The sequence below is a fragment of the Podarcis bocagei genome (genome assembly GCF_964188305.1).
Source record: "Podarcis bocagei genome assembly, chromosome: 12".
Taxonomy (NCBI): Eukaryota; Metazoa; Chordata; class Lepidosauria; order Squamata; family Lacertidae; genus Podarcis; species Podarcis bocagei.
The window spans coordinates 61,083,226-61,104,303 of NC_138137.1; the positions used below are offsets into that span (position 1 = coordinate 61,083,226).

The 21,078-nt window shown below is 48.1% G+C and overlaps 1 protein-coding gene and 1 long non-coding RNA gene across 5 annotated transcripts; one reads left to right on the forward strand and one right to left on the reverse strand.

The window, feature by feature from the left end:
- Positions 1–3: 3 nt before the first annotated feature.
- Positions 4–17,310, forward strand: LOC308569507 (uncharacterized protein; the record flags this gene model as incomplete). 4 transcript variants are annotated; one of them, XM_081163485.1, is made up of 4 exons in its annotated part: positions 4–211; positions 8,971–9,107; positions 10,454–14,159; positions 16,764–17,310. In XM_081163485.1, 2 exons carry the CDS (start codon positions 9,011–9,013, stop codon positions 14,104–14,106), a joined length of 3,750 nt encoding a protein of 1,249 aa, XP_081019611.1. In that variant the 3' UTR covers positions 14,107–14,159; positions 16,764–17,310. The 4 variants fall into 4 exon arrangements, 3 of the variants coding, with proteins under 3 accessions (XP_081019611.1, XP_081019609.1, XP_081019610.1); XM_081163483.1 differs by lacking the exon at positions 4–211 and having other exon boundaries at positions 7,675–9,107; positions 10,454–14,126; XM_081163484.1 differs by lacking the exon at positions 4–211 and having other exon boundaries at positions 8,882–9,107.
- LOC308569749 lies at positions 10,554–20,794 on the reverse strand. Its single transcript, XR_014000800.1, has 3 exons — positions 20,523–20,794; positions 10,753–10,855; positions 10,554–10,638 (listed from the first exon to the last, which is right to left on the reverse strand). It is a non-coding gene; the product is annotated as an uncharacterized lncRNA (long non-coding RNA).
- Positions 20,795–21,078: the final 284 nt, after the last annotated feature.

Sequence of the window (21,078 nt, forward strand, 5' to 3'; positions counted from 1 at the left end):
CCTGCCCTCACTTCCTGCTTCTGTCTCATTTTCTAGCACTTCAAATCTCCAACGTTCTCAAGATAGTCTATTGTGGAAAGATATCTATCTGTTATTGTTCTGCTGGCCAACCCCCTGAGGGCCAAGTGAGGGAGGCCAAAGGAGGTGCAGGTGAGGGCTAAGATGAAAACAGAACTAAAAAGCAGCTAGGACCCACCTTCTTTCCATGATGGTAAGTGGTTTAAACTGTTTTTAATATTGTGTTTTAATGTTGCAATCTGCCCTGGGGACTTGGGGTAAAGGACAGGTATTTGTTGCTGGCATCTGTCTGTCTCGAGAGACCATACAGAGCATCTCTGGGGATGAAGTCAAACTGCTAGGTTAGCAGCACTGAAGTAACCTCTACGGGGCACTAAGCCTGGGCAGTATGTACGGCAGTCCTAGGCTGCCCAGACCCTCCTCTCGGCCTCCCTGATGTGGTCCAAAGGAACGCAGAGCAGAATGTTTGGAAGAAGAAGAAGAAGAAGAGTTTGGATTTGATATCCCGCCTTTCACTCCCCTTCAGGAGTCTCAAAGCGGCTAACATTCTCCTTTTCCCTTCCTCCCCCACAACAAACACTCTGTGAGGTGAGTGGGGCTGAGAGACTTCACAGAAGTGTGACTGGCCCAAGGTCACCCAGCAGCTGCATGTGGAGGAGCAGGGAATCGAACCCGGTTCCCCAGATTACGAGTCCACCGCTCTTAACCACTACACCACACTGGAACCAGCTTGGCTGCAGGAGTTTCCAGAAGGAGGCGTACAAGGCACCATCCAACTGTCTTAGAGACTCGATTCTGACTCTACTCCTTATCCTTTCCTTCTCCCAAATATACAGTGGTACCTCGGGTTAAAGATGTTTCAGGTTACAGACTCCGCTAACCTAGAAATAGTACCTCAGGTTAAGAACTTTGCTTCAGGATGAGAACAAAAATCGCACGGGGGGGCACTAGGGGGCACATTGGAAGATGGCCGACAATACCATCTCTCCGGACCACACGGGGTAATTAAGAGGCTGTGATGGGAGTAGGCAGCCTCCCTTGTTGCCCCAAGGAAATGAGGAACACTGCCCTTGCCTGCTGTCCCCATAAATCACCCCCTAATTCGAAAGAAGGGGGTGAGGGCCCTAGGCAGAATGCCCCCGTGCGGACCTCGGCTCTCCTGGACGCTGTCTCTGATCGCGCACTAGCTGCAGCAATTTGGAATAACTAATTACAAAAGAAGCAAATGCACATATTTCAAGTGAAGAAGGGGAGTGAAGTCTGCTAATTTAAGTGACCTCTGCGAAAGAAGACGACGGGATGGAGAAACAGGAATATTTTACGATGAAGATACACCAAAGGCGGGGTATGTTGACAACAGGGCTGAATGGGGGGGACGACGACCTTTTTTACTTTCCTTCTATGTGATTTACAAGAACCCCTCCTCATTAGAATCGTCGGTTGAACTGACCCAAGCAGGATGATTAAGGTCTGTGTGGAGATAAACTTTAACCAAAAGTATGCTTTATGGAGACAGAGAAGCAATAAGAGCTTTTGGGAATGGCGCAGCAATTAATTCGGAGTCGCCATCTTGCCAAAGGATTTATAGCCGGGAGGAAGAATGGATTTGTTTTCAGACTGCATTCCTAGTGAATCTCCTCAGAGGTTTTGAGAAAGGAGGAAGATTGGTGAAGATTAATGATGCTAAGACTGTTTTGATGTATGGAAGTGATGTTATATGGAAAACATCTGGATATGGCTACTGGATAAAAAAAATATATCCATGCAGGATTACAAACTGTTCTAACCGGCTTGCGGAGACTATCAGAGGTCACAAAGTGAAAGGAAAAATATATGAAAATAACAACAAGAGGTGTGGAAAAATAATAAGAAAGGACTGGATAGTACTGTGAACATCATAAGGTTAGATTTGTGGACATTAAAACAGCAGTAAGAAGCAAGAAGTTGATTGGATCCCTTCGGAACTTGAAATATGGGTACCCCCAACAAAAATTTAAAATTCGGCTGTGTAATTTGGAATTAATGTAATTTGGTTTGATTTGATGTGATTGGTCGGTTAATAAAAAATTATTCTTAAAAAAAAAAAAGAGAACAGAAATCGCACAGCGGCAGCGGGAGGCCCCATTAGCTAAAGTGGTGCTTCAGGTTAAGAACAGTTTCAGGTTAAGAACGGACCTCCAGAACGAATTAAGTTCTTAACCCGAGGTACCACTGTATCCTGCAAGGCAGCGGAGGCTTATGGTCAGAGTTTTCCTTCTTCCAGATGGGCTACCTTCACAGGTTGACGAGCCCCACTTGCCTGTCACTTCCCTCTACAGCACAGGCAGAAGAGACAGTAGATCCCAGAAGGTGCCACTAATTTGCACAACAGAGAGAGACCAGCCATGCACACCCTTGGGGGAAGGGAGTTTGGAGGGAGGTGCTTTTGCTCTGGAGGACCTTCCCCCCCAATCATCTTTAATCTGTCCTCTCTAGGAATCCAGCTCAGTTCCTTCTAACCCTTGGCAAGCCGGCCTTACCAAGCTCACCCTTCTCTCCCTTTCCGGAGCAGGGGCCCAGGAGGAACCACTTGCATTGCACACACCCAGAGAAGTTTTATTTTGGGGGGCCCTCTTGTTCACCCCCCCCCCTTGGCCAGAAACAGGAGGAACGGCTTGCTGTGAAAAGGGCACTGCAAGGAGCAGGAAACCGCATCCTAGAATTGGAAAGGGAACCCCCTAGTCCTCCCCCTCCCCAAATCAGGAAGGAATCTCAGCTAAAACATCCCTGGCAGTTGCCCCCCCAGCCTCCTCCCCATCCCTCCCTCTGCTGCCGCTTTCCTCCTCGGGTGTCACTGTGGTTGTTTGCGTGGGACACGGGATCCCATCTTTGTCTGCTGGGCACTCCGGGAAGCAGGCCTTCCCTCTCCGGCTGGCTGTCCCGGAGCCTGCTTAGGCTTGGCCCACCTCCCCCCCCCCCCTGCCAGGGCCACGGTTCTGGGGCGCCCTCCCCGGGGAAGCTCCCCGAGGGAGGCGGGAGGGAATGCCCGGAAGGAGCCCGCCCGGGAGGAGGAGGAGGAGCCCTGGGGAATTCCTCCTCCGGGAGAGGATGCTAGCAGGAGGCTGGATCCTTTCCTTCCTGGGACTGCAAGGCGCACCTCTTCACGTTCATGCAACTGCGAGCAGCCGCCTCCTCGGCGGGCAACCTGCCCCGTGCGCGCATAGGGAGGTGCTGGCATCCGCGCCCTCGGCCAGGCGCGTCCCCTCCCGGCTGCATCACATCCAAGGACCCGAAACATCTGCACCCCCCCCTGCCCAGGGCAGGGATTTGGCTCCAGACCCCCCACCATCACCACGGGAGAGACAGAGACAGGCAGGCTCCGGGCGGGATGCGCAAAGCTGGAGCCGGCGCTCTCCAAAAGCGGAGGCCTTGGACTGCAGGCAAAAGACACCTGGCGGCCACCTGCGGGGAGGGGGATCCTGAGCCTCTGAGCACACGCAGAGCGCGCCTGGGAGCAGGAGGGAGCCCAGGCGCGCGGCCAGGGGAGGCCCAGTGCGCATCCTCCTCCTCCTGGCCCAAAGGATAGGAGGGAAACCACTGGCTCCTCTCTCTCTCTCCCGGGCTGGCGGGGCCACGCGCCCGCTTCTCCCCCCCCCCGCGCGCCCCCGCCACTCACCCGCCCGAAGAGCCCCGGCAGCAGCAGCCCCAGGCGCGCGCCCGCCTGCCAGCCCGGCCCCTCCAGCTCCGAGGAAGCAGCTGGGCTCGCCGAGCGGGAGGAGCGCATGCGCGGCGGGGCCCGGCGCGCTCCCGACTCTGCGGCGTGCACGACAGGGGGACGGCCCCCGCCTCCCGGGAGGAGAGCCGGGAGCCCCGCCCAGGCGGGGGGAGGCAGACAAAGAGACATCCCTCCCCCCACCCCGAGATAATCGTGATTGTTTTTGTTTGTTAGTATGTGACACGTTTCTGTGTTTTTATATTGAAAGCGGCCCTGTGATCCTCGGGGGGAGGGCGGTGTAGAAATGTCAGGAACAACACGCCCGGAATTTCCCGGACACGTCCCGCTTAATGCCGCTGCAAGCAGGTTCGCTTTTCGGAAGATGGCAACCCTAATAAAGTGAAAGTCGCACAACATCTTTGCGCATCTCTTGCTTTTTCAAATATTCTGCCCACCAAGAAACAGCAGCATCCGTGAGGGGTTTGTTTTGGGGTGGGGGGAGCAGAAGCGGGGTCATTTGGGCGGTGCTTGTTGCACTTTGGAGCAGTGGCGTAGCGTGGGTTGTCAGCACCCGGGGCAAGGCAAGTAATTTGCGCCCCCTAACCCGTGGATTTGCGCCCCCTAACCCTAACCCCCAGATGTTGCGCCCGGTGCAGCCAGCCCCCCCTGCACCCCCCACGCTACGCCACTGCTTTGGAGCAGTTGAGTTGGGGCAGAAGTGGCAAGAGCAGTGGGATTTGGGGCTGGCAGCAGCACCCGGGCTCTGATCTGGCAACCGTCTCCCTGCAGCCAGGTCTCCAGGAGAGCCTTGTTGCCACTCCAGCCCCCCCCCCCACCCTCCCTCCCTCATGCGCCGCTCGGCGAAGGCTTGAGAGTTGGAGCTATGGGCTCCAAGAATGGTTTCCTTCCATATGGTCTCACAAGCACCCCCTTTATCATCATCATCATCATTTTTGTATGCCACCTTTCCACAGTTAAAAAACAATGCTCAAGGCGGCTGACAGCATAACAAGATTTAAATAATTTCAAAAGTCATAAACAATAAATAAACCACATCAAAAAGCACACAACCAAATGGGAAACAATTTCCACATAAATCAAAATCTAAAACTAAGAATACAGCACTAATGCCACAGATTAAAATGACATTGGTAAAAAATAACAGCAATTTAAACAAAAACAAAATGGAGCCCTCTCTGCCCAGCAGCAGCAGCAGCAGTTCTTATAGGCCTGTCAGGCCCCGTCCTGGGCCAGGTGGTGAGTGGCAGGACTGGGGCCCTCAGGCGCTGAGCAGGGGAGTCCTCCTGGGCCACTCCTCCTCCTCAGGAAGCATGAAGCAGTTCCCTCCTAGGCCCAGCCATTCATCCCAGTGATACCCCAGTGATGCTCCTCCAGCGGGGATAATCCATGCAAAAGGACAGGCCAAAAGCAGAAACTCCCACAAAGCAGAGCTTCCTCTTTCAGGGTTTCACTCAATGTGAGAAAGCAAAGTATCAGCTAAATCTCTTTCTGGCCTACAATACACCCTGCTGCTTGTGTTCTGCATCCGATTGGCAAATGGAGTGTCACAGAGGACCCTCTGAACATCTGTGACCATCATCACCCCTTTCAAATTCAGTTTCAGAATAACTTGGTTGCAGGAGATATGTGCCCTTTCTGAGAACTCGTACAATAATGAAAATTAATACCTTTGCAAAATCCATCCCAACGAGGAAGAAGGTTGAGAGGTTCCAGAAACTGGTCCACCAGGTCCATATGTCATGGCAAGTAGCCTCTTTCTCCTGAGCTGATCCAGCCTTCATCCTACAATCCAGAGTGACACAGAAGCACCTTTAGCAAGGTGACCCCCAACCTCGTTGCTCTAATCTTCCTCCTGCAAATGGAAGTATTTGCCCAACTCTGGATGTGATCGGTTTCCTTACCTAGCAGCCATCTTCAACATAGGCGTCTTCGAAAGAGAATTAGATAAATTCATGGAGGAGAAGTCCATTGAGCTCTCTAGGCAAGATAGCTATGCTCTGCTGCCCCCACAGACGGAAACTGCAATGCTGCTGAATACCAGTTGCTGCAAATCACAGGAAGGAATAGGGTTCTTGCTCTCAAATCCCGCTTGTGGGTTTTCCACAGACATCTGGTTTGCCACTGTGATAACAGGAAGCTGGACTCAATGGGCTAGTGGCCTGATCCACAAGGCTTTACCTATGCCTGTAGAGTAAATGGCAATGTGTGCTCAACCTAGTAGATTATCTAAGGGCCCATACATACTACGACTTAAAGTGAATAGTCAAGCTTCCTGTATCTCCATTAATTCTCCATTGTCCGTATAATGTTCTCTTCCAAATCACTGCCTTCCAACATTTCCCCCTCCCTCCCTTCACATTTTCTCATACAGCCATACCTCATGTTACCTGTTTTCGGGTTGCGGACTGTGAGAAACCCAGAAGTACCGGAATGTGTTACTTCCAGGTTTCACCGCTCGCGCATGCGCAGAAGTGCTAAATCACGCTTCGCACATGCGCAGAAGCGCCAAATTGCACCGGTGTCCGCGCAGACACGGCGCTTCAGCTTGCAAACGTTGGGGAGGTGCCTCCGTCACGGATTACGTCCTCAACCCTGTTCCACTGTATTCTCTCTTTTTTGGAATATCCCTGTTGTGAGATAATCTGGGTGTTGCCCATCAGAAAGCAGACAGAGCAGGCACAATGGTAGTCCTCCCCACTATGGTGAGACATATTTATTATTTTTAAATATCTAGATTTTATTCATTTATTTCTCAATTCTTATTAATACATTGTGAACCACCCTGACATCTATAGGCAGTGCTTTTTTTCTATTAAAAAAAAAAGGTTAGGGGTACTCTCATTTTCCTACTCATATTGAAATACTGCCCCTCAATGAGGCCAAACGTAGATTCACAAAATGTTTAGGGGTATGCGTACCCCTGCGTCCCCCCAGAAAAAGCACTGTCTAAAGGTATAGGGCAGGATCTCACTACAAATCTCCACTCCCCCCTTCCTTAGTAGTGTGCATATATCTAGCATGGGACCTTTCCTACAAACCAAAAATTGACAAAACAGCCTTTGTAAATATATAAGAACACAAGAAGAGTCTGACGGATCAGGCCAATGGCTCATATGCTCCAGAGCCTTTTTGGGGTGAACTGCTGACTAGTGGGAACATTCTCCACCATCTCTCAACTTCCTTCTCTCCTTGAAAGTGATCTTTGTCAACTAGCAAACTTGCATCCCTGAACAGATAAAAGGAGAAGTGGCCTCTGGGCCGGAAACAGAATTGTGCTTAACAGGGGACAAAGGCAAGTTGCACGGCTCCCTCAAGACAACTCAGGCAAGGGAGATTCATCTGACTTCCATGTTTCTGGTAAGACTCATTTCAACTATTAGAATAAGGTTACCAGATTTTTTTCAATGAATCTGGGGACACTTTTCAACGTCAATGGATTTTGTATGGGGACTGATTTGTAAATCCGGGGACTGTCCCCGGGAAACGGGGACGTCTGGTAACCTTATATTAGAAGTTATCTCTGCAACCACTTCTTTTGCATGGCTGCTGGCATACTAGAGGGGATTTGGTGGTGGAGATCTTGCGCCAATGTCCTCGCTTAATGCTCTCTGGCTCTTTTGAAAGGTCACAATACTTAGAGCAAGCAAACAAATGAAGGCTGCAGCGGAAGGCTATCCCAGGTTTTGGGAGGGGCTGCAAGGACCCTCCCAGGATTTAGGGTTGGCCCAGAAAGAGGGAATGGCTGTGGTTGGGTAGCTAAGGAAGAACTTTGTGACAGAAAGTGCTGTTTGGCAGTGCAAAATGCTACCTTGGAAAGCTGGTGGAGATTTTTGATGACCACCTGTCAGGGATACTTTAGCAGTGATTCCTGCATTGCAGAAGAATGGACTAGATTGTGCTACCTCAGAGGGTTACAGGAACACCATCTGCAGCAACGCCCTCCTTCAGTCGATCTCATTATTTGCCTCCTTCCACACACAAGAGAGAGTGGGGTCTTGCTGGGAATCCATCAAGGTAGGATTGCTCTCTCAAGCACCTGCTTCCTCCAAAGAGGGAGCAGATGGGAGAGAGGAATTATGGGTGCTCCTGCTTGCTTCAGAACCTTCTCCATCCAAACCTTCGTTTATTTTTATTTTTTATTTCCTCACTTCCTACGTACATAAAAAGGTATGGCTGTCATCACACAGCCCCCACAGGAGAATTTGTAGTACCATATCACAATCCTGGATTTGCATGAAATCAGGGTGGGGGAGGAAAGCAAAAGAGAAGGCAGGGTTTAACAAGGTGACTTTAAACCACAACAGAGGACTGAATAAGCCCTGGTGGAGGAAAACCAAGGAGCTATGAGGGGATGAGGAGGTTGAAGGAGCTGCAAGGATATGGGGAACTTGAAAGAACTGGGGGGTGGGGTTGAAGGAGCTGTGACAGGGTGAGAGTATGCAGTGGCGAAGCTACCTGCTCTGACATCAGGAGTGGCGTACACCTGGGGGCGTGGCTAGCACGCGTCCCAGGGGGCATTGCGCGATGCTGCAAAGGGGCGTGGCACACGTTGGGTGTGTGTGCAGCAAGTGGCGAGCATCCCGGGGGGCAGCTGCAATGTCACACACACACCCCCCCAAATGGCACCTGGGGCGGACCGCCTACCCCGTCCCCACCTTCATCCACCAATGAGGGTATGAAGATGTGGGTTTGGCAGAGCTGGCAATCTACGCAAGCAGGGGCAGCAGCTCCTAGTATTGCATTTTATCGTATTACAATTTTCATCCAATGGAATTCAAATTGCAGGACAATAAATTGCAATGCAATGAATAGAATGAGTGAAAAATGCCATTAAAAACCAATCTAAATATGTGGTGCAGAGATGCTGCAGACCCCCTGAATGAAGCTTGTGGGCAACTGGTGGTCCACAGACCACAGCTGGGAAACCCCTCTTCTAGTGCAACATAGGACTGCAATGGAGACAGGAAGAGGAGGCGGCTGATGCTCAGATTCTTCCCCTGTGCTCTGGGTGTGTCTGCTACTTCCCTCAGCACTTCCAGCTGAAGCAGCATTTCACTGACCTTCCTGGAAGCAGTGCCATTGCTGGTGTGTTTAAGTACCTTGTTGGTTTGTTTTATCTTTTTGTGTGTGGCAGGCATCCTTCTTTTGATGGCATCACTAGTTCTTCCCTTTGTCCTCTCACACTCCACATCCATTAAAATCTGTCCTGCCTCCTTCACATCTCTTGTTTCTTGCAGGGAGGCAAAGGGAGAAAGGAGAGTGATTTGGACCGAAGCCATGGCCATTTCAGATGGAGCAGTTGAAATACCAGCGTTGGGCCGCCCATTTCAGCTTGGGATGCTGTATGACTGCCGCAAAGATGCCCTCATCCCAGGTAAAGCCGATGGGGAGATCACTTTGGTTGCCATGTCTGGGATGGAACATGGCACTTAAAATGAAACACACTTACGCAAAGACTCCAAGGGAGATGACTTCAGCTTCTTCCAGAATAGGGAAGAATTATTGGTTATATGATGAAGGCTGGGTTAGTGAGCCCTTTGTCAACAAGGTATCGTTACTGATGGAAGAAATGCTTCCTCCAGAAAATGGAACTCATGTCCAAAATAGAAGAAAAAGGGATAGAAACTGTGACAAAGGAAATGCAAGCAAAAATTAAGAGATGCTTTAAAAGAATTGGGGGAGTACCGTACTTTTCGCTCTATAAGACGCATCAGACCACAAGACGCGCCTAGTTTTTGGAGGAGGAAAACAAGAAAAAAAATATTCTGAATCTCAGAAGCCAGAACAGCAAGAGGGATCACTGCACAGCGAAAGCAGCGATCCCTCTTGCTGTTCTGGCTTCTGCGATAGCTGCACAGCCTGCATTCTCTCCATAAGATGCACAGACATTTCCCCTTACTTTTTAGGAGGGAAAAAGTGAGTCTTATAGAGCAAAAAATACGGTACATTATGAAAAACATTAAAACCAGCAACAGGAAGTTCTTTAAATACCTTTGTAGCAGGAGGCCATCTATGGAGGAGGTTGGACACTTTGATGACAAGGGAGTCAAAGGACTGCTAATGGAGTATAAGGAGATTGAGGAGAAGCTGAACGAATTATTTGCATCTGTCTTCATGACAGAAGACTGAGGGCCGATCCCAGTGCCTGAACTAACGTACTCAGGAAGAGAGTCTGAGAGGAAATGAGACAGGTTGTGGTGACAAATCAGGTCAGGATAGCATCCACTTGAGTTCTTAAAACACTTAATTGTGATATTCTTTGAGAATATCAGAAAGCATATAGATTCCTGTGGCACATAATTCACAAATGGTGCTCACCAAGAGGACATTTTTGGGGGCTTTAGCAAATCAGTATGGGACACAGAAAATGAGTTTCCTATGCTGAAGAGAAACAAAAAATAAAATTAAAATTGTGACAGTTGAAGGTGTCCACAGGGAAGCACAATCATCTACAGGGTTCACATGCCTCCTACTATCATCTCTAGTAAAACAATTTTTAAGTCTTTGCACAATGCTTTAGAAAAGGTGCAAAGCTGTTTGACTTGGGGTGAAACTGAGACCAAAGAATTAGTGTACTCACCATGGACAATGGTGGCTTTATTCTACCACAATTAATACCTGTTGTTTCCCCATACATCCTAAGCATTTCAGGCAGCAGTGCTGTTCATTTATCTGAACATAACTAAAGCTTTGTGTGTTTATTTTTCTGCTTCATTCAAGGGGTCACCCTTTGGGACCCGGACTCGCTTCGGAAGGACTTGAGTATCCAAAGGCAGCCCAAGACTGAAATTGAGATCATTGCTTCTGATTCAATTGAAGATAAGACCTCTGCCCTCAATGCCTCGGCATCACTCAGAGTCAGTTTTCTGGGGGGACTGGTTGAAGTGGAAGGATCAGGCAAATTCCTTGAAGACACCAAAAAGTTTGGGCAACAGACCAGAGTCACTCTGCAGTACAAAGCTACCACGAAATATGCTCAACTGACGATGAGCCATTTGGGAATCCAAAACATCTCTTACCCATCTGTATTTGAGCATGGCATGGCTACCCACGTTGTCACTGCCATCTTGTATGGAGCCCAGGCTTTTTTTGTATTTGACCGAGAAGTCTCTTCTTCTGAGTCTGTAAAAGAGATAGAAGCAGAACTCCGAGGTGCAATCCAGCTCTTTATAGTCTCTGCTGAAGGGAAACTGGCCTTCAAAACAACAGAGAGGGAGAGGAACTACACTGAGAAGTTCCGCTGCAAATTCCATGGAGATTTTGTTCTGGAGAGGAATCCAGTGACTTTCCAAGATGCCATGCAAACATATGCCATCCTTCCTGCAATGCTGGGGAAGGACGGGGAGAGGGCTGTTCCTGTAACCGTTTGGCTGTACCCACTGATTAAGCTGGATTCCCAAGCAGCTAAGATGGTGCGTGAGATCAGCTTGACCCTGGTCTTTGATAGTCAAGCCATCATGGAGCAACTGAACGAAATCAGGATGAGATGCAATGACTTGACAAACACCCACATTGTGAACATCTTCCCAGAAATAAAGATGAAAATCAAGAGATTCAAGGATTTGTGCAAGCAGCACAGGCAGGTTTTCCAGAAACACCTGGCAGGAATCCTGCCTTCTATCAGAGGAGGGGGTAAAATGGAACAAGCACTGGTGGAGATCTTCATTTCCATTAACCAGTCTCCCTTCAACAGCCAAAGACTCAACGAGTTTCTGGATGCCAAGGAACGAGAGATTAATTTGGTGAACTCTTACCTTAATATTCTACATGGGATGGAAGTCATCTCCTCCAAGAACAAACTGGAAGAAATAGTGCTAAGCCCTGCAAATGAGTTTGTTCTCACATTTACCTTCAATTCTTTACATGACGAGGAACCATTTTTAGCCAGCTTACAACAATGGCTTCAGAAACCAGCAAGAGGACAGACAGAGCATTGGAAAGCCTGGTTTGAGCAAAGAGAGAGAACCCGAAAAGCTCGGAAAGCTGCCAAATCTATTATGGATTTTGCCCAAGTCAATGAATCCAATGGGAAGACCCGGTTTCTTGTGGCTTCTGTCCCAGATCAGGACAACCCAGGAGCTTCCATTTACCTCTATGAAGATGGGGAGATGGTCAACAGCAACTTTGAGCTGCCCTCAAAACCTCTCCCTCCCCTGGTTGGCCGAATTGGACATGAGAGTGTGCAGCTGACATTTCAACCAGCTGAGTATGGGAGGACTTCAATCTCCAGCTATCAGGTAGAATACAAGATTGCAGGAGAAGGAAACTGGCAGATTGTGAATACTGACGACAGTCAGGAGACGTTCCACGTGAAAGGGTTGAGGCCAGACTCAGAATACCAGTTTCGATACACTGCTAGGAGCAAACCAGGACTTAGTGAGACTAGTGATTTGAGTAGATCTGTAAAGACACTTCCTACCAGCCCTCCTGGGAAACCAAGAGAGAGAACCGTAGAGTCTTCCAAAATCAGTCTTGTCTGGGAGAGCCCAAAGGTCATTGGAGCTGATATAAAGGAGTACAAAGTGGAGTACAGGGGGCTGGTGGGCGATAAGGACAGATGGAAAGAAAAAAGAACAGGGGCAAGAACAGAGTCCTGCCAGCTGGATGGACTGAAGCCTCACAGAACCTACAGACTCAGAGTCTCAGCTGTATGTTTTGATGGGGCTGAGAGTGAGCCCAGTGAAGAGACTGAGATTTCCACAGCAATGGAAGAAGAAGAAGACGGGGCAAATATACTAGCTCGACAATACCTCCAGGAAAGCACCCTGGTGGAAGATGGGCAACCATCCGTCTATGTACTTCCCCTGGAGGCCACCTCAGATCGATCGGCCCCCGTCCAAACGTATCAGCTAGGAAAAGAGAACATGCAGGTCCCCAACAAAGTAATCGTGATGATGGGGGCAACAGGGTCAGGGAAAACCACTCTTGTCAATGCCATGATCAATCATATCCTGGGTGTGCAATGGGAAGATGATTTCCGATTCAAACTCATTCAGGCTGAAAGTCATTCCTCAGAAGTGACCGCCTATGTAGTGCACCACCAGAAGGGTTTGGAAGTCCCTTATTCTCTCACTTTCATTGACACTCCAGGATTTGGAGACATGGGAGGTAGGAAGCAGTACAAACAGATAACAAAGCAGATCCGGGAGTTTTTCTCCACCCCTGGAGGAACGGATCATGTCGATGTCATCTGTATTGTACTTCAGGCCTCCAGTGCTGCCTTAACTCGTGCCCAGAAATACGTCTTTGACTCTGTGCTCTCCATTTTTGGGAAAGATATAAGGAACAACATCCAGATCCTGATCACCTTTGCAGATGGACATTCTCTTCCTGTTTTGGAAGCCATGAAGAAGGAGGATGTGCCATGCATTAAAGATTCCAGTGGTAGCCCAGTTCACTTCAAATTCAACAATTCAGCTCTGTTTGCCAACAATTCTGAAGAGAATGAAGGGAACCTAAATCCTAATGACAAGTTCTGGAAAATGAGCACTGCAAGCATGAAGACATTTTTTGACACGTTAAGCTTACTTGACAGTGAAAGTTTAACTCTGTCGAAGGAAGTGCTCAGGGAACGGAAGGAGCTAGAAGCCATCACGGAAGGATTGCAGCCCCAAATCAGAGCTGCCCTTGGAAAGCTGGAAGAGTTGAGGAAGACGAGACAAGCTCTGGATGAACACAAGTCTGAGATGGCAGCCAACATAAACTTTGAGTTTGAAGTAGAAAAATCTGTGCCACAGAAGGAAGACATCTCTGCCGCTGGAAGATTCACAACCAATTGCATGAACTGTCACTACACCTGCCATTATCCTTGCCCGATCCGGAGAGATGAGGGCAAGCACCGTTGTGTAGCTATCAATGCAAATACAGGAAAATGCAATGTCTGTCCTGGCCGCTGCGTGTGGAACATGCACTTCAATCAGAAATACCTGTTTGAATATAAAGTAACAAAAGAGATTAAGTCCTATGATGAGTTGAAGCAAAAGTATGAAGACGCCTCTGGAGAGGCGATGACCCCAGAGAAGGTGCTTGGAAATCTCAACCAGGAATACAAAGAGGCTAAGCAAGCCTTAGAAGACCTCATCCAGAAATCATCTCAAAGCCTCCAGCGCTTGCATCAAATTGGGTTGAAGCCCAACCTGCTCTCCACCCAAGAATACATTGACCTGCTCATCATTTCAGAAGAGCAGGATCTGAAGCCTGAATGCCAGGAGAGAATCCAATTGCTGAAGGAAGTGAGGGAATCGGCTGAGCTAAGAGAAAACATTGCAAGCAAGGAGCCTCTGCTGCTGGAGGAGGAGGATCTGTACAAAGACAGTGAAATGGAAAGGCATTCTGCCCTGCAGGCCAGATTTAGGAAGTTTGTTTGCTTTTGATGCACATTGCACCGGAACAGGTATAAATAAAATATGAATGGTTCTAGATTCAGGTAGGTAGCCGTGTTGGTCTGACGCAGTCAAAACATATAAAAAAATTAAAATTGTGCAGTAGTGCCTTAGAGACCAACTAAGTTTGTTCTTGCTATAAGCTTTCGTGTGCATGCACACGAAAAAAGCAAGGGATAGTATGCATGAGACAGGAATCCAATATCTCTATTAAGACCAGGTCTCTCCGTAGTTTTCAGTATCACTAAACAGAAAACCGTGTAGAGACCTGGTCTTAATAGAGATACAGTAGTACCTTGGTTTACAACCATAATCTGTTCCAGAGGTCCGGTTGTAAATAAAAACAGGTTGTAACCCAAGGCACACTTTCGCCAATAGGGCCTTCCCCCCAAAATTGGTTGTGATAAAAAAAAAATTGGTTGTAATCCAAAAAAGAGACACACACTTCCAGGTTTGACATGGTTGCAATCCAAAGCGGTTGTAATCCAAAGCGGTTGCAAACCAAGGTACCACTGTATTGGATTCCTGTCTCATTATATATGCTAATCATCTGCATACTATCCATTGCTTTTTCCTGTAGGACTAATTGCAATTGTTAACAGGTTTACCATACCCATTGAGTCAATCACCCATCTCCTAGTACCCTCCTGAGAAAAACCCCACCCCACCCTCCCACTATATATAATAGTCTGGTGACTTCCATTTCATAGAATCATAGAGTTGGAAGAGACCACAAGGGCCATCGAGTCCAACCCCCTGTTTCAGTGTATCTGAAGAAGTATGCATGCACATGAAACCTTATACCAAGAACAAACCTAGTTGGTCTCTAAGGTGCTACTGGACAATTCTTTTATACGTTAAAATATTAATTTTAAAACCAATATGCTGATGACACTCGGCTCTATCTGCTGATGGATGGCCACACCAACTCGGCCCCGAACACACTGACCAGATGCTTGGAAGTTGTGGCTGGATAGTTTCGTGGGAGCCGATTGATACTAAATCCTTCGAAGACAGAGGTCCTATGGCTGGGTCGGGATGGCATGGGGATGAGGGACCAACTCCCTTCTCTTGCGGGGGCCCAATTAGTGCCATTGCCTTCCGTTAAGAGTTTGGGTGTAATCCTTGACGCCTCCCTTTCCATGGAGGCGCAAGTTACAGCAACAGCCAAGGCGACATTTTTCCACCTTCGCCGCATCAAGCAGTTGATCTTTCCCGCCCCGACCTTTCCCGCCCCGACCTGGCCACAGTGATCCATGTGACGGTCATCTCCAGGCTTGACTACTGTAATTCGCTCTACGCGGGGCTGCCCTTGAAGCTGTCCCAGAAACTCCAGAGGGTGCAGAATGCTGCAGCGAGGCTCCTCACGAGGTCTCTGCCATGGGAGCATATTCCTCCAGTGCTTTTCAAGCTGCACTGGCTCCCGGTGGAGTACAGGGTCAGATTTAAGGTGCTGCTTTTGACCTTTAAAGCCCTTCACGGCCTAGGACCCTCGTACCTACGGGACCGCCTCTCCAAGTATACCCCACGGAGAGCCTCAAGGTCTGTAAATAGCAACACCCTAGTGGTCCCGGGCCCTAAGGAAGTTAGATTAGCTTCAACCGGAGCCAGGGCCTTTTCAACTCTGGCTCCGGTCTTTTGGAATGCTCTGCCTCATGAGACCAGGGCCCTGCAGGATCTGATTTCTTTCCGCAGGGCCTGTAAGACAGAGTTGTTCCTCCTGGCCTTTGGCTTGGAGCCAATTTGATTCCCTCCCTCTCTTTCTTTTTTCTTTTCCTTCTCCTCCTGCGATGAGGCTACATTTTAATATTTTAATGTTTCAATATTTTAATGCTGTATTTTAATTTTGTTTTTAAGTTGTAATCATTCAACTTGTTTTTATTATTGCTTGTAAGCCGCTCTGAGCCCGGCCTTGGCTGGGGAGGGCGGGGTATAATTAAAAATTATTATTATTATTATTATTATTATTATTATTATTGTTGTTGTTGTTGTTGTTGTTGTTGTTGTTGTATATTGTTGCAGACGGACTCTTGGCTATCAGCAGTGAGTTCAGGTCCTCTTGAGTATTATTCACATCATGCTGTGGGTGTGCACATGGGGGATTGTGAAACCCTTTTTAACAAGTACTGCAACAGGTTCTTCATTTTTCTGTTGCTGTAAATAAAATGCTTCTCAAACAGTGTTTAGGACTGTTCAAGCTCCACCCCACCCCAAATCCAGTTCAACACCCAAGTTGGCAGTTCAGCCCAGGCCACAATTTGGACTGAATTGATTGAGAACCAAATTGTTTTGACCCTCTGAATCAGAAATTTGAATCTTTGGTACTCCCATTTACTTGCATTGAGAAACCAAATACCGTAGCTACTTTCTGTTTCTCCCTCTTTGCTCTTTTCACCAGTTAGCCCCTCAAGATGGGATTGATGCTGCCAAAGGTTAGAAGGTTGGCTCCAGGGGTGTTTGTGTCAGCAAACAAACTTTTTAAAATACATGTATGGGATTTGATTTATTGGGAGAGGATGGGGGAAAGATGGCAAAATACTGTGTTAAGTATTTTGAAGAGTAAATTGAAGGCAAGTAAAGATAGGGTGGAGATTGACTGTGAAATGATGGAAAACATCAATATATAAACTCTCTTTTTATCTCTCTAGGGATTGGGCAAGGTACTGAAGGATGAAACAAGCTGAACAAGCCACCAAACTCTTTTTCTTTTTTTTAACATGTAACAATGAACTTGCAAAAGAGTGAAGGCAGTGGGACTGAACTGGGACTTTTAAGACTTCACCATCCCTCTTCCAAACCATTGTATGGAGACTATTGGGTGAGATTCTAGCCCCAGATTGGAAGCTAGAGCTGTTAATGAGCAAAGGCATTAACATGGCAAAAGGAGTTGATGGCCCATCTGAGAGCCTGGGTCTGAGCAGACAGAGGTTGTCATGGTGATGGGGTGTGGGTTTGAAGTGACAGGAAGAGAGAGTTTTTACCAAGGGGTGCTGGGAAGAAGAAGGGGGAGAAAAAAGACTGGGCTCCATCTTGGGCGGGCTGTCTGCAGGCTAGCTGAGAGAGATGCCTTGGACTCCGGGGCTGCACTGCTCTGAGGGACAAGCCCCTCTGGAAAAGACCATGCTGTAAGATCTGGACTCCCTCCAGGCAGACTGAAGGTGTAAATAGGGGAATAAAGCATATTTTTTAAAGCTACGACAGTCTCCGCCGTGTCTCAATTCTCCAAAGGAACACAGACCCAGGGTGAGTCCTGGGAAGCCCTGGAATCCTGCAGAGACTGGGGGTGGCACCCAACTTTTGGAACAATACAAAGTGCTTTGTATGTCAGCTTCACCATTTCCTTCATTTGGTGCAGGTATTTCATTTTCAGTATAAACAGGACTTCATTTTCATAGCTCATTGTACTCCACTGTTACGAAAAAATCTAGGTGCGAGGCTGCTCAGTCACCCAGCTCGTCGGGCTGAGCCCGCAGGTCCCTGTGGAATAAAGGAAGGAGTCCAGCCACCAACCAAAGCAAATAGCTGTAAACCAAAGTTTATTGCGCAACAGGTTCAAAGAGGAATTTTGAACCCCGAGGATGGGGTGACAAGGACTTTTAAAACTTTCCCACCATATCCCAGAATACAGATCATTAAGCATCATCACTACATCATTGCTACATCAGAAAAGGGGAGGGTTATACATGATGAACATAGGAGGAATGTGTTGGGGCAACAGGCAGATACAGGATATGTATTGGGAAGAACATTCTAAGCACCTGCTACAAAGGGACAAGAGAACTTGGGTTTGCATAGTCTGCCACCTGGGCAAGTCCGGAGGTGCCTTTGCCCAGCGATTGACACCTATGAGTACCTTCCTGTGAGTACGTGACCTCCCACTTGAGGGATTATGGCGGGGACCAAGTGGTTTCCAAGTCCTTGGCCAATGAAGCAAATTGGCGGTAGAATGAAGGAAACTGGCAAAGGAGTTGATTTTATATGATTTTTAAAGCTAGGTAACTTCCCTGAGCTGTCAAGTCAAAAGGATACATTTATGCATAATATTTGTAACATTTAACAACTTTAAAGATGTGCCCCCTCCCCAATTTCCGTAACAGCCACAATATCCTTTTCATGTATTAATGTGATGTAAACATGAATGTTGTCTTCTGGACACACACACACACACACACACACACCACATATTATAAACAAGCAATACTCCAATTCTTATCTTGCGAACTTGCCGTTTAAATTGTTCAATCATGGCAATGGCTCAGCTACATTAACTGCAAACTCCAAAATCTGGGATCCCCTCTAAACCAGTGCCAAAGTTTTGCAGCTGTTTTGCAGCATTTTGCAGTGCCCCACATGCTGTGGTCTAAACCACTGGGCCTAGGGCTTGCCAATCAGAAGGTTGGCGGTTCGAATCCCTGCAACAGGGTGAGTTCCCGTTGCTCGGTCCCAGCTCCTGCCAACCTAGCAGTTTGAAAACACATCAAAGTGCAAAGTGCAGGAAGGTAAATGGTGTTTCTGTGCGCTGCTCTGGTTCGCCAGAAGCGGCTTAGTCATGCTGGCCACATTACCCAGAAAAACTGTCTGCAAAAGCAGACAAACGTCGGCTCCCTCAGCCAGTAAAGTGAGATGAACACCGCAACCACAGAATCGTTCGTAACTGGACATAACTGTCAGGGGTCCTTTACCTTTACCTTACAAACCAATTAATTGATACAGTAAACCTGGGTTTGTAGTTAATGCCCCAAAACACAACACTGTCCAATTCACGCCAAACAAGCATCAAACTTTGGCAAACGTTTTGCAGTGAAAACCCTGTGGTTTGCTATGCCCCACAAAAAGAGTGATACACACTCTAAGCTGGGGGTCAAAAGCTCACCAAAAAACCAACACTGTCCAATTCACTCTAAACTGGCACCAAACTTTGGCAAACATTTTGCAGTGTCTTGCAGTAAAAACCCTGCATTTTGTAGCACCCCACCAACAGAGCAATAGTCCCTCAAACGGGGGGTCAAAAGGTCACTAAAAACCCAGCGTTCTCTGATTCACTCCAAACTGGTGCCAAACTTTGGAAAAGGTTTTGCAGCGAAACCCCCATGGTTTGCAACACCCCACAAAGAGAGCAATGCCCACTCTGCCACAGGCCGAGTGCTCTGTTTGTGGGGCGCCGCAAAACATGGGGTGTTCGCCACGAAACACTGCTGCAGACCTTTCGTTGGTGTTTGGCTCCACTTCGGAGTGAATTGGATGATGTCGGGTTTTCAGCAACCTCGTGACACACACACCCCCGACTTATGGTGCTGATTGCTCCATTTTTGGGGCACCGCAAAGCATGGGTTTTTGCTGTGAAAAGCTATCGCAGACCTTTTGTCAATGTCTTGTACTGTGAATCGAATGACGTCGGGTTTTGGGTGGCCCCGTGACTCCATGGGTTAGGGTGCCAATTGCTTAGGGCTGCCATACGTTTTTCGTGACCCCGCCATCTTACATTGACTCCACTTATCTGAGAAGTGTGAAGCTCCAGGGGTGCAGCGCTGCCTACACATAGAGCTTAGGTTTCATTGCTGGAATGCTATGGCATTTTGCAATATTTGAGTTCATATTTATATGATGGAAGCACTCAAACACACTGCCCCTGGAGTCCCACCCCAGGCAGCCTGTTCAGAAGCTACTGAGAGGTCCAGGAGAACTAAGACCATCATAGTCCTCCTCCAAGCCTTAGCCAACCAGCAGAGTGGCCATATCTGACCATGCCAAGTCTGGGTCAGATACCAAATTAAAATAAATCTATATAGTCCAGTGCAGTCTAAATATGTTGAGAATGAAACAGCCAGAACTCAAAAATCTTAGCCCCAAAACTGTACAGTAACAGTGGCATGGCAGAGGTGACGGGGTGGGGAGCATCAACTGTGCCATTCTGGGAGTGGGCACCGTGCACAGGTTAGGGCGGGGTGAAGTGGCGCTGGCAAGCCACCACCTTGCTCCCCACCTTGCCTGGAGAACACCACTTCTGCTCCCACCCCACCTCATGCGCTGCCACTGCTGAAGAAAATGTGTGACTGGAGGTCATCTGGAAGCATCCCTTGTGTCCAAGGACTTTGTTCAGAATAGTCTCACAACTGCCACATTTAGGGAAACCAGGAACACTCCTCCTAGGCCCAGGCATTCATCCCTCCACAGATACTCCTGTGATACTCCACGTGAACGGACAATCCAAATTGTTGCAAAAGGAGACGCTGCATTTACAGTTTACTGTACAAGAAGGACTTCCTCTTTCAGACCCTTGCTCCACATTAGCCCCTCTGAACGCCTGTGACCATCACCACCCCTTTCAGATTCAGTTTCAGGATAACCCGGTCGCAGAGGCCACATCCCCTTTCCAGTGTGCCTTGTACAATAATGAAAATAAATACCTTTGCAAAATCTGCTCAGATGAGGAAGAAAATCGAGAGGTTCCAGGAACCGGTCCTCCAGATCAGCATTTCATGGAAACCTCCTTCTTTCTCCAGAGCTGATACAAGCTTCATCCTACAGTTCAGAGCAACAGAAATGTCTGGAGGGACCTTAAGAACATAATATTTAAAATATCCACTACGTGTCAGTCCCACAATGTAATATGTGCCTGTAATACGACTGCCCTTGTTATTTTGCATTAACCCAAAGAGAGGCCTTCGGGGAACTACTGTGGCCATCATTACACTTTGGCCTTGTCCAAACTTCCACTTGTCTCGTGCTTCCCAGGCACAGGTCCGAGTGGTTTTGCCCTTGCTCCGCTGCTTTCCCCGGGTGAATCCCTTCTCTACCACTGGATCGTTAAGAAATGTCAATCGGGTTTGTTCAAATTCAGCAGTAAACAGCAAGTTTTCCCAGATAAGCAGCAAAGCAAAAGGAATAACTGTTCAGTCCTCTGCCTAGAAAATGTGCTTGAGCCTGATACCAGGAAATTGGAAGGGGGGGCAAGAGACCTAC